This window comes from Varanus komodoensis, unplaced genomic scaffold (assembly GCF_004798865.1).
Source record: "Varanus komodoensis strain SLA01 unplaced genomic scaffold, ASM479886v1 scaffold1, whole genome shotgun sequence".
Taxonomy (NCBI): domain Eukaryota; kingdom Metazoa; phylum Chordata; class Lepidosauria; order Squamata; family Varanidae; genus Varanus; species Varanus komodoensis.
Window position 1 is genome coordinate 92,161,908 of NW_025335268.1, and position 26,426 is coordinate 92,188,333.

Consider the following 26,426-nt stretch of genomic DNA (forward strand, 5'->3'; position numbering starts at 1 on the left):
CGTTTTGGAAATTTGGATGCTAGAAACTTGCAGGGCTGTGTCAGCAGGATTTTAGCTACTCTATCATGTTAATTTGAGCAGCCCTTTAGTCTATCTTCTGCTTTTTATTTACAAAGAGCTCTTGAAAGAATCCCAACAGATAAACCTTTCTTGAATCTCTGATGTAGACTGATCGATGTACTGCTTGGAAGTTGAGATGGTCATTAAAACTATCTGGAATATATGTGGAGGGTCTTCTTGAGCAACTGTACACTCAGGAAAGTTTGTTTAAATGCCTTTCAGTATTGAAACACTTCTGAGGAAACATGCAGCAGGCACTTTGGGAGGCACAGCGGGCCATGTTAGGTACGGCCATCTGTTTGTCCTATGAATCACAAGGTAGTGATAACTTTGTATTACTTTTTCTTGAGTATAAAGTGTAGTTCAGCACTGTAGTAACAAATATGCTTCTGCAAAAGATGCTAAATTAGATGAGTTCTTCATATACCACAATTGGGCTGTGCAGATAACAGTATATGGAGACTTCAGTGTATTTGGAGTATATCATGAACACTTTTCTTTCCTTCTGTGGTTGGGACTAAGGGTAGCTTAGGATATTCTAAAGCTTATTTCACTTTGATGTATCATAGCAATGCTTCTGTAATTTAAACATAGCAGTAGCAGAACTTTCAGGTTTTCTGAAATTGACATTACACCTGCCCACACTCCAGCATGCATACAAGTTTCATGGACAAGTTCTCCTTAATTCATATGTTCCAAACCTCAGTCATTGACCAGTTATTATAAATATAGCTGCCCAACGTTTATATAAGTTTTGTTGCCCGGACAGTGTTCACATGTCTAAGAACATAAGACTTGGAACACAGCAGGTGGTATATTAAAATGACTTGATTTCACACTCACTTTCTGGATGTATGGCAGCATACCTTCCTGGTTGCTGCAAGGAAGGTATGCAGTTAGGTTGTAAGTAGGATGGATGGGCACCTCCTTGTTGACAGAAGTTGCACTTTCAGCTACAACAGCTGCTGGAGTAGAGAAGGTAAAATAGTCAGGGACACTCTTCAGATTGGGTGAGGGCTCAGAAGCAGGCAGGTTTACTGCCATAGACTTTGATTGCTTGTGAGTCACCTATTTAGAAAATCCCAGATCATCTTCACTGTGCACCATGAACAAAAGAAAGGGGAAGAATATCAGTTTTCCTTAGCCAGAAGGTTTTTTCCTTTCACATTTGCACCATGTTTCTTCCTACTACTGAGAAATGAGAAGGTGAATATACAATGTGAATCCTGGAGTAAACAATACCTCCATAATTTGGCAGTTGTAACTGCTTTTCCAGGTAAATGCATGGGAAGCCTTTTGAGAACTGAGAAAATAAAAATTCAAGGCACTAGGAAGGAAAAGAACATATTCATCAACCATTACTTGCCATGTTACAAGCCTTTTATTGATTCAGACTAGGCTTCCTCAAGTTGATGTTCTCCATATATTTTAAAGTTATTCCAGCCTCATTAGCCAGGAAGCTTGAAGTTGTGCTCCAAAACAACCACTAGGATGGAGAAAGGTCATCTGAACCATGCCTTAAATGTAAGAAAAGCAGTATCTTCATTTCTTTAAAAAATGCAGAGAGAAGCCTTGGGAAATGGGAGATGTTTCATTAATTGGCACTATTATAGCATTAGGAAAAACTGCAGTTGCATCCTGTTGAAATAGTCTGTTTAATAATGTGGTACCTCATAGTAAAAGTGCTTCGGTGCATGTATATCCTAGTTGAGAAGGTACCTGTACTCTGCTGACCTCTGGGATCTAGCAAATACTCAAGGTGGTTTCTAGTGCTGAATCAGAGGGATGAAGGATTACCCAAGGATTATGTCTAGTTTGAAAAGGACAACAGTGCTGGTATTGTATAACCTCTCATGCAGGGTTAGACTTACACTTGAATTATACCTAAACAACAAGAAGGCCTTTAATAAAAAGAAATAGAGGTCCAGTGGAAGATTTTCTAGGTTTGGAGGAGAGGAGAGTTATTCCACTTGGAATTTAAGCTGTATTTCCCTGGTTGCCATTAGTCTAACTTTGTTTGTGTCTTTGGTTATTAACTTCCATGATACTCTTCCTTTGTATTACAAAGCTAACCCTGCCGGGCAGCTTTAACATAATAAAGGCTTTAGTTAGAAAGTCTTTGTCTTGATCTGCTTGGAAGGTTATGAGGGTGGGGGAGGGCCAGCACAGAACAGTCTGTATTGCATTAATACATACCACCCTATTGACGAGCAATAGCTCTCATTTGGAAAAAAATAGAAGGCAGTATTAAAGCTCAGTCTTATTGTGAGAACTATAAATCAAATTAAATATTAAATCCTAGAATGCATGTGACAGTTTACTTCCTTTCATATTCCATTGATGGAAATAATTAGGAGATTCCCCTGTACTCATTAGCATGGGTAGTATGCCTACCTTCCATGGAAATAGAGTGACCATTATGATACACCTGAGACACTCTCCACTGGATTCTAATAGTAAGTATTGCTTCAGCCATTGGAAAACTGATTAAAATGTGCATTGATGGGTTTAAGTTATCTTCAAATTTACTATCCTCTTTAGTAATCAATATCAGACTGCTTGTTCATTATTCTTTACCTAATTGCACAGCACAGCATAGTGAATTGTACTTCTGCAGCTTCTGTTCTTCTGAATTGTTCACTGTCCTAAGGAATCATAAAGATTAAAAATGAAACTTGTCACTGTGGACTCTTCTTTTAGGGAACATTTTGACCATTATTGAAGGTGCACTTAAAGAGAAAAGTTGTGCATGTTTGAACCAGAACTATCAGATGGTACATTCCCAACGAATCCAAGAGATGGATGAGAATGTGCATTTTTGGCAGATAGTGGAGACCATAGTGCATGATGGGTATGGATATCTTGTCTGTGTTAAGCTGAACTCATACCAGCTTACATGTGTATCGAATATTCCCCCGCAAACCCCCCCCCACTCCATCTCTGGATTGGCTCCTTTTGCTTCTACTTCTGCCTAAAGCTAACAGCAATCAGTGCACTTGTGCTCACATGGAACAGTCCTTCTGTGTGTGCAGATTCACTAATTCTTACTAGCTTTATCAAATGGTCAAAGGAGAATGTGTGTTTGCCTGCCTCCTGAATAAGCAGATCCACACAGACATGCATATGTGTACATCCAGGTAGGTATAGATCTCTTTGTATATGCTTATATATGAGAGAGAGACACACACATAATAAAGCAGTGTGTGCACACAGAGTTCCAAGACACTATTGTGTCATAGTCTAAAAACTAGACATGGCCAAAAAATGTAACCTATCCCAATAGAGCCAGCTCTATTTGCAGTAGCTGCCACTGAGTTCTATGGGACACATTTTTAATACAATTTTTCAGCTGTTTCAGGCAGAAGCAGGATTTAATTCCTGTCTCAGTTTTCTGCCTGAACTCACTTTATTTTTGCCTGTGAAAAAGGGTGGCTGCCATTCACTTGTGTAAGGAAAATAAAAGCACTAGACTTGGGGGCATCCTTGCATTAGTACCAAAGTGACTCACGTTCTAACACTGGACGGCTGCTGTAGGGACTTTGTCTACAGTGTGTGCAAGGCGATGCATTGCTCTCCTCTTTCAAGGTCCACTCATGCATCAAATAGGCCTTTGCCTGGGACATGTTTGGGTTGTCTACATACAAATATATGAAGATCAACCTCAACACTTTTTTCTTCATTTTATAGCATAAAACTTGGTGCTGGAGGGAGAGCTTTGCAAGCAGCCTGAACTGAGATGAACAAGTGGGTCCTAGATCAAATCAAGCCAGAACTTGCCCTGGAAACAAAAATGGCAAACCGAAGCTGTCATACTTGGGGCACATCATGAGAAGGCAAGACTGACCAGAAAGGACAATGATGCTAGTGATGGTCAAAGGCAGGATAAGAGGAAGACAAAAGATGAGCTGGATCAGTTCCATAAAGGAGGCCACGTCCTTGAGTTTGCAAGAGTTGAGCAGGGCTGTCAAGTATAGGACATTTTGGGTGGCATTCATTCATCGGGTTGTGAAAAGTTGGAGACAAGCTGATTGTACATGACAACAAAAAGTCATTAATAAACTAATTTGTTAGAAAAATGAATAAACTTGCATCAAAACACATTAGGTTGGCACATCATGAGAATTCACAGTGGTTAAGTAACCACTGTAAATTGTCATGTTGCGTGAACTTAGACCACCTTGCAAAGGGTAGCTTATATTTTGGCAACCACTACCCTGACAACTCATGGTTGTACTAAGGGTTGCCCAACCATAATGTGGAGTTGTGTCGTCTGAACATGGGTTACTCTATCTGTGGACTTTGGGTAGTAAGCTATTTAGCAAGAGCAGCAAAAACCCTTGCCACTCGTCACAGTCTTGCTCTTGCCACCACTGATGACTCTCCACGGATGCTTAAGGGTAACTCACTGGTTCATCACCCTTTAAAATAATTGTCCCCAGAAATTGCACAATTCTCATTTTAAAAATTACAGTTGGGTTTTTGCAGGTGCACAAGTGTACCCTTTTGACCATCCTGTATGTGTAGTCAGTGACCTAGTCAATGGCCTGGTAAGTTTCATCTTTCAAAGGGAATTGAAATAGCATTTTGACAAGGAAAGATGGCATAATAAGCTAATTTGCCTGCTGTCAAGTGCATAGCTGTGAACTAAGAAGGTGGAAAAGAAGCAAAACTCAGAGGAGATGACAACAAGGTAGCCCACTTGACAATGGACCTATCTGGCTTTGTAAGTGTTGAACTGACAATTCAGTTTTAAGTTTGAGTCTCCTCTTTGCAACACTTAGTGCTGCTGTTACTCTAGTTCCCTGACATTTTTAGAACTATTTGCATATTTTGCCTCAGGTTTAATGTCTCACTGTTTGCATATTTTAATAATTTGCATGTGTTGCATATTCCTCTGCCATTCGATTTGTGTGATTTCCACCCATCCTTACTGCTGTGCCTTAAATTTTGTATATATTTACTGATCCTCTTCACTTTGCCTTATAATTTGCATATATTTATGGATCTCCTCACTGCTCTGTAATCCATATGTATATTTGACAACTAACAATGGAGACCAGAGCAGGCAGGTGAGAAGAGTGAAGTGGGGTGGGGGAGAGCCAAAAGTGGCTGGCCACTACAGCAGAAGGATCTTCTGGGGTGGGCATGCATAAGTAGATGAAGCAGTCTTTTTTAAAGAGTTGTTCACTTGCAAAGGAAGTGCAGAAGAGGGTGGTGAAATTGGCAAGAACACAGGCCAGTGCGTATAGCTGTATGCTTGGCTAAGTTGTGGACAGGCGCACTGGTGCACACACACAATGCTGAAAAAAATAATGAACACGTTATTGCATTCATAATGAGTCGGCAAATTAATCCCATTTGGTGATCTGATGCAGGTAGGGGGAGCCCAGTGGCTGAACTGCAGAAAGGGTGCTAGCACAGGGTCGGAGGGAATGTGGGAACCTTAGTAAATGTAGTTGGGATATATGGGGAAAGCAAGGCATGGCATGCTGCAAAGCACACATCATCTGTTGGGCAAATGTGCCAGCCAACACATGGTGTTTTAAGAATGACATGTGAACTTGCCCAACATATGTTGGCACTTTGTTTCAAGTATCTAGCATACAATAACCTGTCCCTTATAATCATAACATTCTACAAAGCAAGACACCTAAGTGAATTTCATAGTCACATATCCCATACATTTGACTAGCATTGATAGGTACCCCATAAATGTGTCAAAGCACCAATTGGTGATTGACAATGCCCAGTATTCAGGATTATAACTTAGGTTCATTTTGTTAAATATTGCATACCATTAAATTATTTTAAAGCTATTATTTATTTCCTGTGGTTCTATACCAACCAGTGTATGAAATGTTGAAAGATATGTGAAGTTAAGTGTGAAATGCTAAGTTCCTTTCAAAAGAGATACCCAGATTTCCAAAAGTGTCTCAATTCTTGCTTTGGGAATCTTATTTTAAATTGGAAAATTTGCTGCAAATATCGAACTCTGCATCCCCATTTGCTGCTAGACAGCAGTTAGATGGTCATAGGAGCTTTTGGCTTCCTAGCTATCAGGTGGGACAATATTTCTGACCTTGCAGCTGGGGATTTGAACTCAAATCTTCCACCCCCTCCCACTTGCAGCAAATGATTCTCTGAGGCCATAAGAGTGACTTCAGAGAAAGGGCTTGGGGGTATTCCAGGGGCGTCAAGGAGTCAGTCACTACTTAAGGTACGAGGTATCTTGTCTAAAACTGGCCATCTAAGTGTTTTGCGGAGCAAGAGGAATGCAGAGGTGACCTTTGCCTGCATGTCTCCTGCTCTTCATCGTTTGGAGGATCACAGACATCCCAATAGGATCGTGTCCTAAATAATAGAAATGACCAGTTAGGTCTTAATGTTCATTTCATACAATATGTGACCACCTTTTAGATTTTATGCATTTAGAAAGTTTATGTCCACATTCACAGGAATCCATTACCATATGAATACATACATTCAGTTTGTTTGTTGATGGAAGGTGATTTAGGGTGCACTCCTCACTGTTTGAAAGTCCCCAGGCTCCAGGGCCTCCAAGATTCCTACTGGGCTGAAGCCATCATCATCACAGTAGGGCAGGTAATGTTCACTTCCCTACTTGCTGCTCACCTGCTCTTTTGCGGTATCTAGAATTAAAGATTTATACCAATGAAATACTCTGATGGGAAGACTATTCAGGCTTCCTGAAGGCTCTGCCAGTGGCTTATTGCTTTCTGCAAGAGCTCTAGACCTTGGACATAACAACATTATTCAACAAGTTTTGAGGAGAAGAAAGTGGAGAGCAAAAGAAGCCAGATTCAAAGGTTGGTCAGTGGTGTCAGCGGAATGGAGTTAACTCCTTGTGAGAAGGAGCAACCACAGTGATTGATATCAGAGGCCCCATAAAAAACTACAGAAGACAACTAAGGAGCAAGAGCATTTGTTTTGTGGGTATTAGCCTGACTCTAGCTGTTTAGCTGCTGTTTCTCCAAGACTGACTGGTAAGGGCACATTTAAACAAAGAAATAAGGAGCATAAATATTTTTTGACCTCGGAGGACAGGAGAGAAAGAAAGAAGAAAGTGACTATCTGACCTGTGGAGCCATCAGAGCTTCAGCAAAGTGGAATTACTCCTTACTCCTTGTGGTAACCTATTGCTATCACGGCTTGGTGTTGGCTGCTCCTTTGTCTTTTATTCCGCTGTTCCTTTGGTGCACTTGGTGGCTGCATGTTTGGTGATTTTTGGGGAAAATACAGCTCTTCTAATGAACCTTTTAATTATTTTTATTAACATCTGAATCTCAGAATGTAAAATGGTTTTCACCAGACAGGGCTACTAGAAGCAAGGTATTTCTCCCATCTTGTTGTCCTCACACTTTTTTTTTGTTCATATGAAGTTTTATACAAACCGGAAGGCTTTTTTTAGTGATTACAGTTTTTGTGCGAACTCATTTTATAACTTTCCACCACACTTCTCCCATCCACACATGCCAAATATCTTAACACTCCTCCAAATTTTCTTTTCTTGCATGGATTTTGTTTGGATTTATGGGCTGATTTTTTTAGGGAAAAACCAAGCTGAAATGACCATATGACCTACATACACAATTTATTCAACAGTAGGGCTTACTCCAAGAAACTGTATATAGGACTGCAGCCTTGGTGTTTGGAGGTTATTACAACTGCCTATCATTGGTAGGCATTTGTTGGATTTAAAATAATGGCTATAAAGAATCAGCATATGAAAGTCTTGATCTAATTTCAGGAATTTTGAGGGGGAAGTGGTAGTATCTCTCAGTGATGTTCTGTATATGTGTGCATTTTGTAAAGTGATACTATTACAAAAGCAGTGACACACAAACAGTGCTTTAGCTTTATCTCATTAGTACGCTGTGGTGATTTTCATCCTCTAGAAAGGAGGAGATGGTGAAAGAGGTTTAAAATAAAGCAGCTTTCAATAACCCCCTTCCTAAATCTTCTGTATGCTTGTCATTGTGGAACTGAGGTACCTTGGATAAGCCCAACACCACTGATCAAACCAGTTTCCAATCTGATAATCTAGGTCTAATATTCTGGCTCTGGCTTTGTTGTTGGAAACTTGGCTGCTAAACACCAAAATCTTATTTTCAGATCTGCTACAAATTGCCATCCTGGCCTCTAAAAGGGCTAATGCTTCACTTTGCAGAAAGAGAGGCCATGCAAGATCTTTCTGCCTGGATTATGCAGTCTTGTACTTCAAATTAGGCCGAGTCTTTATCTTACTGCTTCTGGAGCTTCCTTTTTCCTGCTACTGCTGGGGCATTTATACCACCACCAGGTATTTATTTCTTTTTGCAAAGTTGCCCACTTGAGGCAGCATTCCTAAGCACATCTCTTCTCGAGTAAAAGCCACTGAATTCAGTGAGATATTTCTAATCAAAAATGCATAGGGTTGCTTTGTAAATTTCCTGCTCGTGCAGCAATGCTAGGGTTGCAGTCCTAGATGCACTTACCTTACACAGGAAGATTTCCTTCAGAATAAACATGCATAGAATTATGCTGTAAGAAATCTTAGGGTATAAAAAAAATTGCTTCCACCTTAGGAGAGGGAGAACTAATGTGTCATTGTAACTGTAGCAAAACTTAACAAATTAACTGATGGTTTTTGCCCCAGTTTTGATAGGTAATGATTGCTATATATTGTACTCTGTACTGATTCAAGATGAAAGCAACAACATAGGTAATTTCAAAAGGATTTCTAGCACTTCTGTATTTGCTAAGCACTTTTAAACAATACTGATAGTGTGGGTATATTGCAAGCATGTTGTAGCTTTAAAAAATAGCGCAAGTCAGAACAGTTTGGTTAATCAAGTGGACATCAATAAGATGTAATTTTATCAATGAAATTCTTATTCATACAATGCAATTGAAGATAATGTGGTCAAAATTGTTCCATTAATCTTTATATATTGCCTAATGTACAACGTACTTGGACTGAATTGTATCCCTGAACACATTGTCCAAAGCAGCAATCAGGGTTTAGTTAGAAGCAGTGGGTTGGATCCAGGTTTATGCTTAAACAGATTAATTGACCGAAGTGGATTTTCCTTCCCAAAACAGCCCCCCCCCCACACACACACACTAAACATTCAACACAGAGAAGCTGGGCTCTAGTCAAATTGTATGGGGAGAAGAGCCCCAGAGCAGCTGTACAGACCTTTTGTGAGTAGAGCCCTTCCTCTTGTAGAAGAGAGAGAACTGGATTCAACCCAGCATCAGGACTGAGGTCTTGGTCCTACTGCCTTCCATGGGACTGTATTCGTTTGAACTAACTGGAGTGCTGTTGGTCTATCTGCGGCTGCACTGAACAAAAGGAATGGAACAGATACACAGGATAAGGGGCACAGGATTTCTCCCCCTGAGGTGCAAAGAAGGATTTTGTGAAGCATACCACAAACAACAAAAGGGCATTAGTAAAGAATGTTTAATTGTATCAGAAACAGAACCAGTTGGGGTTGCAACAGGATGAAAACGTAGTTAAAAGAGAATTGAAGGAGGCTAAGGAGAATGTGGAGACACCAAATGAATTCATCTCTCTTCACTGCAGAAAATGTAGAACAAATGCTTCTGCCTAAATTTATATTTTCAGGAAGGAAGTATGGCAAATATTGGTGATAATCCTCATTGTCAAATAGAAAGTTAATAAATCACCAGGGCCAAATGGAATCCATCCTAATTAGCAAGGATACAGACATACACGCCCTGCTGAAAAAAGAATAAACCTGGCCTCTGCAAAGGAAAATCCTGTCTCACTAAGCTTTTAGAATTTTTTTTGAGAGTGTCAATAAACATGAGGACAGGAGTGATCCAGGTGACATTGTTTACTTGGACCTTGAAAAGGCTGCTGACAAAGTCCCTCACTAAAGACTCCTGAGCAAGCTTAGCAGTCATAGGATGGGGGGGGGGGGGGGAGCTTCACTTACTGATCAGTAACTAGTGAAACAACAGAAAACACAGTAGGAATAAAAGGTAAATTTTCCTAGGAGAATCTCCAATCAATCAATCAATCAATCAATCGTGGGACTAACTTATACATTATCTGGAATTAAGAATCAGTACAGAGGTAGCAAAGCAGGAAAATGGGCATCAAAATGGCAAATGCATTTCAGTATAAGCAAGTATAAAGTGATGTGCATTTGGGCAAAAAAAATCCAAAGATCACATAAATGCTGGTGGAATTTGAGCTAGTGGTCAATGACCAGGAAAGAGATCTCAGGATTGTGGTGGACCGCTCCATGAAATGTTGACACACATTTCCTGTTGCTGATGATGATGTGAAAAAAGGAAAACTCCAAGTTCAGCATTATTGAAAATAATTCTGCTATGTTTCTACTCACATTGAACAAACACTTAGAATGTTGCATATAATTCTGGTCACTGTACCTAAAAACAATGTTCGACAGCTGGAAAAAGGTCAGAAAATGGTAAAGTCAAATTATCAAGGGGCTGAAACATCTCCCCTGCAAGAAAAGCCTACATCTGAACTGTTTAGATTACAGCAAAGGTAAATGAGAGAGTACATGATAGTGGTGTGCAAAATTAATGTATGATCCGGAGAAAGTGAAAATGAATTGCCTGATACCTGCCTAATGATCTCTTGATGTAGGGAGCTTCATTCTTACCAAATCACATAACTATAGAGATGAGCTGCCCTGACACTCCAAAGATCATCTCCACGTCTGAAATTTCAGTGAGGAATGTCATACCGGTGCAAAATCATGTAATCTACAAGAAGATCTCTCATGACAAAGCTGTAAGTACCTAGCACAGCAGCAATTGTGGACTGGAATCCATTTGTCACTTGTATGATACATCATCATCATCATCATCATCATCATCATCATATTACACCATACCTTCTTTCCCTACCCCTACTCCTACAAATTGCAGTATTTCCCAGCCAGAAAAAAAGGAGGCATGCTGGGAGTTGTTGGCCTTTTCCTGTCCATAAACATGCCTCAGTGATGCATTACTAGATGATGCTCTTGTCCAATCATGATTTTCTCCATCTTGCAGGTTGCTATCTATTTAGGAAAGCGAGATTTCATTGACCATGTAGATCATGTGGAACCTGTTGGTGAGTCCAACTCAGATGCATGTTTCTTCTCTGCACTTGCTACAAGGCTTGTATATTCAGTGTTCCAGAGTGTTTCTTCTTTTCTCTCTCTCTTACTATAGATGGTGTGGTATTGGTGGATCCTGATATTGTCAGGGAGAAAAAAGGTCCGTTGGCTTAATGGCTGTTTCAGAGATTACTGCTTAAAGATTCAGTACACCATTTTAAAATGAGAAGATTTCTAAGTCTGAAATAATTCCACACACTGAAGGAGCATCACCTTATCCCGAGACCTGTGTTCAAAGGAGTATAGGAACTCTGTAATAGTAACAGCCCTATCATTGCTCTTGTATTAAATGTTTCAAACCACTTTATTTACACAATCTGCATGAGTGAAGCTCGGATATCTGGGTGTTTCTCAGTTCAATTTGGCATGTATTTGATAATGGAGAAACTTGAATGGTATTAAGAAACCAAGGCAGATACTGGAACATCTGCATAACATCTGCATCTGAACATCACATAAGAGCATCTCAGGAAGGGACATTTCTGGGTTGTTTTGGAAAGTAAAAGCAGGTGGGCAGGAACCTTCTAACTTGCTTGCACACTCACAAGTAAACCATGGATAATTTGACTATCTCAATTGGGTCACTGGTCACTTTCTGTGCCTCAGTGTCCTTCTGACTGTCTAACAAAGTTTCAGGAGTGTTCAGCTACTTGCTCTGTATTGGAAGACCCCACCACCAGCACACTTTATTTCTGACATCTCCCAAATCTTTCCAAATCAGCTCAATTTAGTATTGGATTCAGGATGTATCTGCTGTACACACCTAAAATATCTAACATTTTATACTCAACTACTGTAAAGTACATCAAACAAAAAAGCTGATGGAATGGAATTTTGTGCAACTTGGATATCCCAGGGTGAAGCCAAGCAAACATTTGCCCATCAGCAATGATCAGAAATTACTCCCACACTGCCTAGATAAATATACGTTCCAGTCATAACAAAGAGGATAAATTACTCAATGCCTTAAAGGACTGTGTGCAAGAACAGTTGGTTATGGAATTAATGAAGGGGAGGCAACATTAGAGTTAATCCTAGCTAATGTTACCCAGGTCCTAGTACAAGATGCAAATGCTGAACCAACTGGAAACAGTAACTGCTGTGCTATTGATCTCAATATATTTGTTGGAAATTGCCAAGTAAGGTCAACAGTCGTGTTTGACACCAAAAGAGGAAAACTCTAGAATGAGGGAACCAGCGAACAGGAAGTTGCATAGGTAGGAGGAAGGTAAAAAGGACTAACTTCCTGCAAAATGCTTGAAAGTTATGCAAAATCAATAGAAATTTAGCCAGAATATATACCACAGCTTAGGAATGGTAGCACCAAGTCCAAGATGTCACTAGCATGATAAATGAGAAGGTCAAAGAAGTATTACGCAAAAGAAGGCTTCCTTTGGAAAATGGCAGTCTCCTCAGATGAGGAAAACAAAAGGGAGCGTGCTTGGGCAAAGAGGCATGCTGTTTTGTTTTTTACTTTTTTGTTGGTTTGCTTTTATTTTTAATGGGCCAGTCTCCACTTGCAAGCAGTTACTATCAGACCTCTAAACACAGACCTTCCACATGGGTAGATGATCATCATGGTTAGTCATGCATAGCAGTATAACATTCTGTGTATGTTCTTCTCAGTGTATGTGACGCTCACTTGTGCTTTTCGGTATGGACAAGAAGATATCGATATTATGGGATTGACTTTCCGAAAGGACCTGTATTTCTCTAGGGTACAGGTATACCCACCACTAGAAAAACAAAGACCACTCTCCAACTTGCAGGAATGTCTAATGAAAAAGCTGGGTGGGAAAGCCTATCCCTTCCTGTTAACTGTAAGTAGTCTGCATTGTTCTTGCTTTAGGTTCTGTTCCCAGTCTGATAAATTGATATGGAAGTGCTTAGAAGATAGATCTGTAGTGCATTAGTATTTACTTTAATTTCCAGTATAGGTGTCTCTAATATTTTCCAAGTAGCAATGCTGCTTCATCTCCAGTGGCAAAATATAGGAGCCGAGCTTTTTTTAAAAGAAGGCTTCTTCAGGTTGCAGATGCATGGTGAGTGACCACCCTCAGGAAGACTGGGTTCAGACAATACGATAACCCACTACAATACAGGCAATAAGAGCCAGTATGGCATGGGTTTAGGGTGCTGCACTGGGGACCCAGGAGATCTTAATCCCCACCTGGCCATGAAGCTCAGTGGGTGAATTTGGGCCAGTCACTCACTCTTAGTCCAACCTACTTTGCAGGGTTGTTGCATGAAGATAAAAAGTGAGATATAAATGCAGTGTAATAATAACAGTAATAACAGTACTATAACCTGCACTCAAGTGTTGAATATGGGTTGAACATGGTTTCTTGTTGAAATGTGGGTGATCATCTGAACTCATGAAGAGAATCCATTATTTGTTGCTAGGTTGCAAATTGTGGGTTGTTCATCATGGTTTATTATCTCAGCCATGTTCAGACAACACAATAACCCATGTTTTAACAGCAACCCATACTCAGTCCTGAGTGAGGATTATCATGCTGTCTGAATCCAATCTCTTACATTACCTTGAAATGTCTGTTATGTAAAGCTTTCTCCAGCACTGATCTTTTGTGGAAAATGGTGCTACTGCTGGCAGAATTGTCTGTGCTCAGCATCTTGCCTTCCTTGCCTTTACAGTTTCCAGACTACCTGCCCTGCTCAGTCTGCCTGCAGCCGGCTCCACATGATGTTGGGAAGGTGAGGACAGGAGGAATGGCATATAATATCTCCACTAAGTCATTTTAAGAATTTACTTCTGCTTATAGGTGTGTTGAAAAGGGTGTGAGGGCATCAGTTCAGAGAGAACAAATGTCCTCTTATTCACAAAGATATGGCATGGTGCCTCCTCGTGAAACTTGATGGCAGGGAAGCTGAAGTAGATGTTAGGAGCCATTCAACTTTGATTCTCATTCTGCAAGAAAGAGAAAGAAGAAACAAAGGTGCATTCAGACAGTCAGTCCCAAGTGCTACCAATCAAAAGATATTCTTTTCCCTCCTAAACAGATTCTCCATGGTAAGAAAAAAAAAAGACTCAAGAGACAGGAGGGTTACAACTGGTGATATTGCCACCTGGATTCCTTGTAAAATTCTGTAAATTAGACAAAATTCAGCTGATGAACAGTATTGATCCATAATGGGAAATACCCTACACCACCCTTTTTCCTAAGAACAAGGCAAGCCATCCTAGGTTGATGTGGAGACTGAGACCCTCTTGCACTTACAGAGCTAAGAAGGATGCCAATTGTCTCTTCACATGAACTCAAAATCAGAAAAAGTTGTGTTGCTCCAGATCTTGCAGAGAAATGAAGGAAAGCTCTTAAATATGCAAGTGCTGGCTGCCTCCAAGACTATACATTTAAGAGTATAAAATGTTGCCCAGAAGTATGCTTTACAAAGTTATATTAGATTTCAAGATGTCAAGGTAGAATAGCTGGTGGTAAGAGATCAGCTGGATTAGGCAAATGCCGGCAGCAGTTAAACTGGCCATACCCACTTTTTGCTGCACACCAAGGCACTTGCAAAGGCTGTAATATAGCATCATGATTGTACAACCACTAGGTGGTGCTGTTCTGAGCCTCATTGCTGAACTAATATTTAGCATCTTGCCTTATTGTTCTGCCCTGGAGAAGTTCCTGAAAAGTGCAGAACCCTTTTCTGCTGGGATAATTTACAAATCCTTCAAATGTTTCATTTGGAGACCCCAAACATTTCATTTGAAGCTTCATATCTCTAGGAAACCACCCTGCAGTCCATGGAAACTTGCTGAAATAAAGTAATAGGGGCCTTGTTGATCTGTTGCCCACACATGCTTCACCTGCTGCGTCCCACCACCCCAAATCTTTCTGCCAGAGATTTTTTTCTGAAATCAAATGCCCTCCTCTTTCCCTGTTTACACATCCCCTTTCAGGAGGCAAGAACCTTTAAATACACATGCAAGCAAGCAAGCAAGCACATGCACACACTTACCCTTCATGCCATATATAAATTAGCAAATGCAAATTTGTGGTTTTTTAAGGTGGGGGTCCTGTGAGTCTGAGTCCCACATCTTTTCAGTACCTAGCACCACTCCTGGTGAGAAGGATTAGAAAAGCAGCTGAGTACACCACTCTTTTTATACATCTCATCTTTTTTTCCATTTAAGAAGAGCCCTAAAAGGTCTTCTGCTTGAAGCACCTGAAATCTTGGTACAAGAGAGAAAGGAAGATTTCTAAAATGAGCCCCTGAATTAGAAAAATCAGTACACATAATTTTAAAGGAACTGCAACTGAAGTTGGCTGAACATTGAGGGAGCTTCTATACACAGATTTTTTTTAACATACGCAGATGCTCAATACACCCAGCAAAAATAACTACTGTCCCATTTCTTTCTTGCAGTGCTGTGGGGTGGATTTTGAGGTCAAAGCTTTCTCCACAGAAAATGCTGACGAGAGGATTCTCAAAAGGTGACTGTTTGTTGGACATTTTGGTTGGGAAATGAGGATTGTTGAGAAACTGTCCAATAGAAACAGCTTTCTATTCTGCTCTTGGTTCTAAAACTCCATTTCTAAAATGCTACCATCTGGCCAAAATAAAGGTGCATTATGCCTTGTTTATCATCAAGTTTTGCCTTTAATATAAGACCAGCAAGACCTATGTAAGTCAACATCCTGCTTCTCGCAGTGGCCGACTAGATGGTAACAGGAAGCTCACAAGCAGGATATGAGGACTGATGTGAGATCAATCCTGCTGTTGATCCAATAGCACATTGCCTCTAATACTGGAGGTACTATTTGGCTACCCATCATGAATAGTAGCTAGTGATAGCTTTAGATTATATGAATTTGTCTAATCAACCCTTAAAGCAGTCTAAGTTGGTGGGTCTCACCACCTGTTAAGAAAGTTGATTCCACAGTTTAACTAAGCGCTGTGTGACAAAGTAATCTCCCACCAGTCAGCTTCACTGGATAACCTCAGGTTCCAGTATTGTGAGGTGTGGGGAGAGTGAAATTTCTCTGTCTCCACTTCTCCACATCCTGTATAATTATAATGACCCTCCCAACTCACCTATTTTCTAAATTAAATACCATATTAACTCCATAAAGGAAGCCACAGCCTTGAGTTTACAAGAGCTGAGCAGAGCTGTCATTTTGGAGAATGTTCATTGATAGGGTTTCCGTAAGTTGGAGACAACTTGACAGCACACAATAACAACAGTCCAAGGGGCAGGCATGGGAGGAGTGAGGCACTGCTTTCTTCCAAAAACTCTCAGTAGTTCCTCAGCCTCTCCTTTGTGAAGAGGGAAAAGCATTTAGACAGCTGAAAAACCCATCTAAATATTTTGGATGGCAAGGAGTACATGGAGGCAGCTCTAGACTCTGCACTCCCTTCCACCTTCCTTTGGGTGCCTATAGTTCTTCCCATTCAGAGAGTTAGGAGCAGTTACATTGCATGGTGCCCTTAGAATTTTAAAAACTCAAAAAGGTAACATTTTACTTTTTCTTACTTTGGCTGAGTTAACATCTGTTTCCAAATCAGCTCCAACATCTTGAGTGTTGCAGAACTTTTCACTACGCAAAGTAGTAAGCTAACTATGTAAATCATTATGATATGAACAAAAATAAAAAACAAACTTTACTTGAAATCACCTGGTATATTAGTTTAAGGCTTCAGTCCTAAACCAGTTTGTTAGGGAGTAAGTCCACTATGGCAAAGTGGAGCTTAATTCCAAGTACATTTTTATCATACCTTTCTTTTTAAGAAACTCAGGGTAGTGGACATGGTCCTCCTCTTTTTATCTTCACAACAACTGTGTGATGTAGGTTAGGTTGAGAGGCTGAGAGGGCAAAAATCCATAAGTGAGTTTTGAGGGGGGGATACAGAACTGATTCTCCCTTATCCTGGCCAACATTCTGATCATTAAGCTACACTGGCTTGCATAGCATACTATTGCACTGGGAGCCCAGAAACTTTAGTTTCCTTAAATAGTACATGGCAAGTTAAGACGAGACACTTCCTCCTACTGCCTTTGCTGGTGGTGTAGAAAAGGCATCAGATTCAGAAGTGAAACTGCGCAGCAGGGAGAGGAAATGAATTGCTACTTGCTTTGTGAACTGCTTGCTGTGTCCTGTTGCTGATTCCCTCACCATGGCAGCAACTGGCTTCTGTCACTGTCCGCTGCCTCTAGTGCTTCTTCCTCCATCTGTTTTAATTCATAGCCTCTTGGCTTTGCAACCTCCATTGCTGCTCACCACTTTCCAGTGCCCAGAAGTAAACTTGTTTTCTGCTCCTTAGGAATTCTGTCCGCCTGCTGATCCGCAAAATCCAGTTTGCCCCAGAAGTGCCAGGACCCCAGCCTCATGCAGAGACCTCCTGGCAGTTTTTCCTGACAAAGAAACCATTGCACCTGAAAGCATGTCTCAGCAAAGAGGTGAGTGGTCCCTGCATGAGGAACTTAGCTGCTCTAGTTAAAGTGCATGTTTTGCTTCTCCTTCATTATCCAGGAAGCCCCATTTTGTTCTTTGTGTCCCACATCATTCAAGGACTTTGAGACCAGTTGCAACAGTGGTTCATACCAGGAAGCACTTGGACTTGCCACTATGGTAACATCTTCCACTGGCTTTCAGGAGTCATTGTACAAGACACAGGACCTTTGCTTCTGCCTGGAAAGACTGCCTCTGTAAATGTGTACAGATAAAGTGATCTTATGTAGGCCATATGTGAGTTCTCCTGCTAAACCAGTCTGATTGTTCCAGGTGTTTTACCATGGCGAGCCAATCCCTGTCACAGTAACAGTGATCAACAATACAGAAAAAGTGGTTAAAAAGATCAGTGTGTCAGGTAGGATGTTGATTTTGTCCATAAACCTGTGAGATGTTTCTTATCTGGCAGTAGATAGGTAGAGTCATAGGTTAAAGAGTGTAATGAACAGCTGTGATGGAGGGGCTGCAATAATGCAGTTTTTCTGGTGTAAGGGATTAGTCTTTAAATTTGTAAGAACTGCCACTGATACTGCCTTAGAAGCATGTTGCAGGAATTCTGCCAATGAAAAATTGCCCTCGAGCCATAATTCTACTATGATATCACAGAGAGTTACAGAGGCACAAAGGAGAGGGACAAATGCACAGTAATTTGCTCAAATGAATCCTAGGAAATAACCTAGATCCTGTTTTTTTCTTCTTGTTCTTTCTCTGTAGATTAGGAGAACTGAAGTTTGCTTTCCTGTTTTCTTTGCTGTATGTTTATTGGATAATCCTCTGTTTCATTCTCTCTTCAGTGGAGCAAGTTGCCAATGTGGTACTATATTCTAGTGACTTCTACACCAAGACAGTGGCTCTGGAAGAAGCAGAGTAAGAGTGTTGTGTTTTCCTCACCTGCCCTCTTAGTTTTCCTGTTACAATCTTTTCACTGCCTCTCTCTTTCTCAAAAGTAGAGATGCAACAACTTGCCAGGTTTCTGTTAATTGGATTTTATGTTGCATTGGATGTTATAGTTTTAATCTTGTTGTGTTTTTATGGCTATGCTGCCATCCCTGTTATTGTGAGCTGCCCAGAAAGCCCTCAGGTGTTATGGAGTGGCATACAAGTGCAATAATACTACTACTAATAATAATATTTCTGGCCATCCATTCAGATTGGAACTAAAACCCTTGTTTTTTTCTTGTTGTATCTACTCCAGGGAAAAGGTACAGCCCAATTCCATCCTCACAAAGACAATGACAGTTCTTCCTTTGCTGGCAAACAATCGAGTGAAACGGGGCATAGCACTGGATGGGAGGCTGAAGGATGAAGATACAAACTTGGCTTCCAGTACCATGTAAGCACAAATTGGAATGGCATCAGTATAGAAAGACCTAATCCCTTTTTTGTGTATGTTAAGTAAGAAGTGCAATTGTGGAAGTGGCCGGTATATTTAAACTCATTCAGAATCAGTCTTGCTTGGAACCTTTTTACAAAACGAATTCCTAGAAATAGAGGGATATTAGATGGAATATGAGATTTAGAAAAAATATATTACAGTAATTGAAGCAGTTCACCTTGCTGTTTTTACTGTTCATTTACCTTACCTAGTACTGCAATCACACATCATGATCCTATTTTTATTATCTTTAATCTCTGACAGTATTAAAGATGGGATAGACAAGACAATTCTGGGGATCCTAGTTGCTTACAAGATAAAAGTGAAGCTCACTGTCTCAGGGTAAGAGCTATGGAACTTTCTAGATTGTGGAATCAGATTATTCTAATAGGTAGTTCTGTCAAGTTTTCTGTTTTATTAGACTCAGATGAATTGTTTGGAGGGGAGTGAATAAGCAACATCTTATTATCTTCTAGAAATGTTAGATTGTATGTCCAATCATTGTACTGTATTCTAAGTTATTCATTTTGTTGGAAGAGATGGAACATTTGTGTGAATAAATGAGAGGGAGAGAGACTTCTGGCTATGGGGCAGCATACTAATGCAATCAATCAATCAATCAATCAATCAATAATCCAATATTTCAAGGCCAGATCAAGGAGTATACATGGGTGGTAGGCTCTTGGAATGAGTTAGCCCATGAGTACTGGGGAGTAAGGGTGAATTTATTGATCTGCATTTATTGAGCTGCATTTGGTATGAAGGAGGTATGAAGTATGACCAACTGGTAAATAATGTAAGCTTTAACTTGTGCTTTGTTCATATTTTAGCCTGCTAGGAGATTTTACCTCCAGGTAAATCTATGAGATTTTTGTTTAACATTCCACCCACCTGCCTCTCAACATCATTTCTTTGTATTTTCAGGCTTAAATGGAAATGGACCTTCTTTGTTTTCTTAGTTTTATAACTATCCCAGGCCTCTCCACCATGAATGCCAATGTACTCATTAGCCTCCTCTAAAAATGCATTGGTTTCCACCCTTATTTTATTCTTCCAATGTATTTTCAAAAGTTGACATGCTGTAAAACAAATGGCTGTCCTCTGACACCATCTCTTTTGGGGTCAGAAGAGTTTTGGAACTCACCTTTAATTTATATTTAGGTTCTTGGGAAAGTTCAAAGCATTCATTACTGTTTAGGCCCAGTATTTTCAAAGTACGAGGTATGTTTCCTTACAAAGGAATGAATAGTTGTTGCCTGAATCTCCACCACCGGTTCTGATTCGCTGTGATATTTCCACACTAGAACGTTATCTGGAAATGCCATCTTTTGTCTGCTTCCTTTTTTATAGAGTATCTGAATTGTTTTCAAAATGTTGTATTTCAGTGTTTTTGCATTCCCTTTCTGTGATTTGTTGCAATTCTTTTGGAATTCAAAATAGCTGTAATTCCAGCCTATCCATTGGGTAGCAGGCTTAGTGGAAACAGCCAAAGTGCTGTAAAAGTGGGGAACTGAAGGCAGTGGTTAAGGCTGAAGAAATTCCAGACAGGGCCAGTGCCGTGTTTCTGTACAGTCCTGGCAGAAACAGCAGAAGAAAAAGAAACATTTATACACAAGAGATGCAAACAAAGCAATCTAAGAGAAGGTTTCAAATTTCCTACTTTAGAAGAAGCCATCAGTAAATTAGTGGGAGCAGAACTATTTACATGCCTTCGTTCCAGCTAATAATTTTAGCCAATTCATTTTGCTGACAATAGCCCTGCGACCAGGGCTTTTGTTACCACATTATTGTATTTATATTTTACCAGTTTAGGCAACCACACCTATCAAGAAATTGAAGTCTCTGCCTTAGTTATTTATGTCCCAGTTATGTCCAGACCAGACATGGTGCATTCTACATGGGATTACCTTTGAGGGTGGTTCAGAATTTTACATCAGCCATGCTGGCTACCTGCTCACTTCTGGACCTGATTTGAAGTGTTAGTATTGACCTTTAAAGCCTTAAACAGGATGAGGACAGGTTTTGCATATGGCCACCTGCACATATAGGAATTTGCCTAGCAGAATAATTCAAATGCACAAGGGAAAAAGTGTGTGCGTGGGGGGTGGGGGGTGGGGAGGTTGCTTTCATAAGGAAATGCTGCATTTTCCCTTCTCTTAAAACCCTCATTGAAAGGGCTTTTTAGACACAAAACCAAAACTGGAGGGTCACAACATCACGTAAAAGGTCGCCCATAAATAAGCATGAGTAGGGAACAAAAGCAGAAAAACTGCTTCTTGTAGAAAAGCCCTTTGGGCCACTCACTGACTTTCAGCCTAATCTACCTCACAGGATGAATATGTGGATAAAAAGGAGAGAGGGAGGATAATGTTAATAAATACCAACAAAAATGTTAGTAATAAATACTAGCTGTAGATGGTATACAAAAATAGTAAATAAATAACTACATCAATGTAAGCTGTCTTTGGGTCCTTGGAGGAGGAAAGGCAGAATATAAATGTAACGAAAAATAAATGAAATGAAACACATTGCTGAATTTCCAAATACTGAAGGAAGATTATGGGTATAGTGCTAGGATTTAGTTTGGAGTAATGCTAGATGGACCAGATGGCTGGGTAGATGGGAATGGCTAAGTTTGGTATGTGGGTGTAATAGATTCCTGCCTTTTCTCTCTCAAAAGTGAGGTGAGCATGGAACTTCCCTTCCGTCTCATGCACCCCAAGCGAGAGGAGGTCAACACTGCAGGTCAGTAGAAGAGCATCTGTGCTTTTCTTGCTTGTACTTGATTTCTTGTCATTGCCTGTTACATCCTGATGCTTTTCTAATGTTCAGAAACTTAACTGGATGGTTCTGAGACACATAACTTGGTAAGCTGAGGAGAAATGCATTTTCAGATAGGACTGTAAGGAGAGTGGAGGCTAACGGGAATTTTCCTTCCATGTTCCCCAGCAGAAACTCATGTTTACACTTAACAGCACTGCTTGGGTGAGGCATGCTGTGGGGAAACAGTGAGTCCCTCTCCTTCTGGTTCCCCACTCCAGGTTCCCAGCCCCATGCTTTTGCCAGTGCCAGAAGAGCAGGATTGTTCATGCTCATGGGGCAGGAAACCAGGAAGAGGATGGCAGTGGCCAGAAGTGCTGTTGTTAATGTCATGTGGACTTACCCATTAAGTGACAAGTTGTGAACTTCAAGGTGTCATATGGAAATATAAAAAGATGCTTGTGGTTAGGCTTCTACTCATTGGGCACAATTTAACTGAGCAGAGCTAACTGCAAGACTTGATGGAAGCCTTATTGTTCCTGTTGCCCAACTTATTCATGTACATCAACTTGTACATACACACCAAAAGTTTGTACTGCTGAAAGAATGGAAAAGCTGTTTGTGTATCCCCATCTAGCCCTTTTCTCGGATGCCCAACAAGTGAACTATCCTTGGAGCATGAGTAATTTGTATGGGGCAAAGAGGGGGATGACTCAATTGAAGAGAAGGGAAGATTTCTTATTCCCTGCAGTGCTTCCTTGTCTGTGTGCTGGTGCACTGCCAATGGGAGGGCAGCCACTTGGGACTGAAGTACAGTTGTTGTTGTTAGTTGTGAAGTTGTGTCCGACCTATCATGACCCCATGGACAACATTCCTCCAGGCCTTCCTGTCCTCCATCATCCCCTGGAGTCCACTTAAGCTCGCACCGACTGCTTCAGTGACTTAATCTAGCCATCTCATCCTCTGTCATCCCCTTCTTTTCTTGCCATCTATTGTTCCCAGCATTAGACTCTTCTCCAGGGAGTCCTTCCTTCTCATTAGGTGGTCAAAGCATTTGAGTTTCATCTTCAGTACCTGGCCTTCTAAAGAGCAGTTAAGGTTGATCTCCTTTAGGACTGACTGGTTTGATCGCCTTGCAGTCCAAGGAACTCACAGGAGTCTTCTCCAGCAGCACAGTACAATGAATCATTTAAATCTTGTATGAATTGGGGAATTTTCTTGATTGTTTATGGTTGCATCTGGGCAAGTTTTGAAATGTTTACTGAGATTTTATTTAACACTAAACCTTGGACTAATTTACATAGGGAATTCATTCTAGTCCTATTGCTAATGTAACATGATGTTACCCACAATTAATCTCAATTACAGGATTTTTTTCCCTAAAAACATAGTGTTTTCTCACATTCTGTTTGTAATAGTTTTTCCTTTTACTGAAACTTCTCTATATTTTTGGACTAAAGTGTACCCTACATTTCTGATATGAATTCTCAGCAAATTCCCAATAGAATTATAATTTTTCACAGTATAAGAGGAAACATACCTGCGTTAACTCAACATCCATTTTGTGGGTATGAATGGACAGATCAGAGTGCAAACCTTCAGAGGAATTTGCAGCAGACAGAATACCTGATGGGCTTTTAACAATTATTCATTGAAACATACATTTGAAGCTACACATGTGTAACAATATCATAGCACTACATTTTATGGACTTTGCAATGAAATGTAACATGCCAGGATGGGAAAATGCTGTCTCAATCGTTGCTAATAATTCATTGATGCCACAAGACTCTATGTATACCAAAACTATTGTAGTTTAAGAGAGAGTTTGCCTCAAGAAAGTTAGAGTTAATACAAATTCAACACCACACTAATTAGCAATGTGTGTCTCAGGAGGAATAAATGAAAATACAAATGTGTGATTAGTTTCTTCCCACTGGCTAAAAGCCTGCTTATTCTTAATTTTATTGCCTCATATCATTCTTGCACTCAAGGGTACAGAGAAAGACAGATTGCTATCTCTTCTTTGCCATATGTATGCATAGCCTGAGGACATGGCCATTTCTGTACTGTCAGGTCACATAGTTAACATAGTTAAACAGAACACATATTCTGTTGCACCTATAGGGCACTGAGAAATTCTGTAACTTAACTTTCACCTTCAAATTGAGTTAAAATAATCATTAAATGTTTTAAAGGAAAGGAATGGCCATAGGCATATGCAACATTTCCAGTAGCTGCTTAGAGAAAGTTTTATAGAAAGTTTTAAAAAAACATTTAGGGCTTAAACATTTTCTGACGAATGGCTCAGGACGGCTTATGATTTTAAAAATATAATATTACAATAATATAATAATTTAAATGGTAGATATTAAAATTAACATACAACAACACTTCATAAAACTAAGAGAGAGAGAAGAAAGGAAGAAAAATAGAAAAGGACCTTAAAACTTCTAAAAGCCTAATTATTAAAATGCTGTCCAAATAAAAAGGTCTTTACCTGGCAAAAGAATATAAAGTCAGTGCCAGGCGAACCTCCCTGGGGAGCACATTCCATAGTCTGGGCGCCACTGCAGAGAAGACCCTTCTCTGGGTAGACACCCTCTGTACCTCCTTCAAAGAGGGCTCCCAGAGCAAGACCTCTCCTGCCGATCTTAAGGGGCATGAGGGCATATAGGGAAGGAGGTGATCCTTCAGGTATTCTGGTCCCAAGCCATTCAGGGCTTTATAGGTTAATACCAGCATCTTGAATTGGGCCCAGACTTCAGTTGGCATTGTATGAGAATAATGGCCAGCCCCCGTCAGCAACCTGGCAGCTCTATCTATCTACCTGGCAGATAGTTGGTGTATCCGGACTATGTAGCCCCATGTAGAGCATGTTACAATGATCCAACCAGAAAGTTACCAGAGCATGTGTCACTATTGCTAGGCAGTGCTCCTCCAGGTAAGGACATAGCTGTTGGATCAACTGAAGCTAAAGGAAAGTGCTCCTCACCTACAAATACAAATACAAAAAATGTGGTTTTTCATTGTAAAAGCAAAAGGAACACTTAAAAAAACTTGCATATTGTGCTCTTTGGAAATAAGACAGTGCCAACTTGGAGTTAGGTAGAAGGAGCCCCTTTTTGTAGTCCTTGTATCTCAAGTCTGTGATAAAATTTAGTGTAGATACAGTGATTAACAGTCTTGTGTAGAAAAGTTCTAGTGGCCATGGATAGCCACATCGTCCATAAATTTGTTTAATAAAATTAAAACCAGCCGTGTTGGTAGCTATCTACCACGACATTTTATAGAAACGAATTTCATTAGTTTACAATGAAGCACTTTCTCTTTTTTAATTTGTAATTTATTTTTATGAATTAAAAATACCAAGGGATCACAAATTTCAAATATTACATGTAATACTAAATACAGGAACTTTCACACAAAGTCGATAATTGTTATACTTTCTATCAAATTTGTAACTACACTATAACTTATTCATACTTAATTAAAATTAATAGCTATTACACAAAGGAATACTTTGACTTAAATATCTAGAGAATAAAATAACTCACCTTACAACTTATCTACAAACCCACCAATTAGTAATTAAGTTTCCCTTTTTTTCCAAATAAAACAATATTGTAATAAGAGAATTAAAGTCACCAAACAATTAAACTAATTTGATCATTCAGTATATAATCTTTAATGCAAGAATATTTTCCATTACTTTCAAATTTGTTTTAAATGGCAACAATTTATATTGAAATTTCAGTTCATTAATGACATTTTATAGGTTCGATTTTTTCTCTCAATTATTAACTAAAATATATGTAATAAGCTTTCCCTTTGTCATTAAATTCTTCAATTGGTCTTCCATTTATATAGCTAGTTAATTTTGCCATTACTGCATATTCACCTAGCTTATTTTTCCAGTCTTTGCTTGATGGGCAATCTTCTGCTTTCCATTGCAATTGTGACTCTAGCTGCTGTTATCATACATTTAAATAATTCTATCATGTTTCTTGAGAGAATTTCTGGCATGGTACTCAATAGCAAGAAACACTTTTTTTTAACAGTGTGGGATCTCCCATCTCTTAGCTCCATTGGATGACACTGGATTCAATATTATGAAAGTCTACCCTAATATAATTTTACAAGCCTGTCATGTCTCCCCACCTTTCTATTAGAAATAGGTGTATATAATGGTTATGGCATAGTGAACCAAGGTGAAAACCTTGAATTGAGAAGCAGAGGACACACCTTATTATCAAACCTATGCTCATTTACCTGACAGTTAACACCTACTGAATACAGTGAAACTTAATTTCAAGTAAATATGCATAAAAACAGGCTGCCATATAGCATATGCTAGTTTTAAAATGTGTTGTTCTTGCTAGTGATGCTAGATAAGGAAGGGAGGCTGGCAGCCACACAACACGGCTTCCACAAAAACAGGTCCTGCCAGACAAACCTTGTGGAATTCCACAACAAGGTTTTGAGATGGCTAGATGGAGGGGATGCAGTGGATGTGGTTTACCTGGATTTCAGCAAGGCCTTTGACAAAGTGCCCCATGATATCCTGGTTGAGAAACTGAGGAGTTTTGG

General features: G+C 39.8%; 2 protein-coding genes across 2 annotated transcripts in view; both read left to right on the forward strand.

Moving 5' to 3' along the window:
* Window positions 1-3,792: 3,792 nt before the first annotated feature.
* Window positions 3,793-26,426, forward strand: part of SAG (S-antigen visual arrestin) — a 25,451-nt gene continuing 2,817 nt past the window's right edge. The window contains exons 1-14 of the mRNA XM_044435438.1: window positions 3,793-8,380; window positions 10,709-10,855; window positions 11,119-11,179; window positions 11,281-11,325; window positions 12,852-13,045; window positions 13,881-13,940; window positions 15,618-15,685; window positions 17,514-17,649; window positions 17,975-18,059; window positions 18,496-18,568; window positions 18,897-19,034; window positions 19,341-19,418; window positions 19,907-19,930; window positions 21,757-21,821. Of these exons, the coding sequence (XP_044291373.1) occupies window positions 10,745-10,855; window positions 11,119-11,179; window positions 11,281-11,325; window positions 12,852-13,045; window positions 13,881-13,940; window positions 15,618-15,685; window positions 17,514-17,649; window positions 17,975-18,059; window positions 18,496-18,568; window positions 18,897-19,034; window positions 19,341-19,418; window positions 19,907-19,930; window positions 21,757-21,821 (1,138 nt within the window). The 5' untranslated portion in view covers window positions 3,793-8,380; window positions 10,709-10,744. The remainder of the gene's footprint in view (window positions 8,381-10,708; window positions 10,856-11,118; window positions 11,180-11,280; window positions 11,326-12,851; window positions 13,046-13,880; window positions 13,941-15,617; window positions 15,686-17,513; window positions 17,650-17,974; window positions 18,060-18,495; window positions 18,569-18,896; window positions 19,035-19,340; window positions 19,419-19,906; window positions 19,931-21,756; window positions 21,822-26,426) is intronic.
* DGKD (diacylglycerol kinase delta) overlaps window positions 21,757-26,426 on the forward strand; it is a 103,466-nt gene continuing 98,796 nt past the window's right edge. Inside the window, exon 1 of the mRNA XM_044435366.1 lies at window positions 21,757-21,821. The gene's annotated coding sequence lies outside the window, so the exon portion shown is untranslated. The remainder of the gene's footprint in view (window positions 21,822-26,426) is intronic.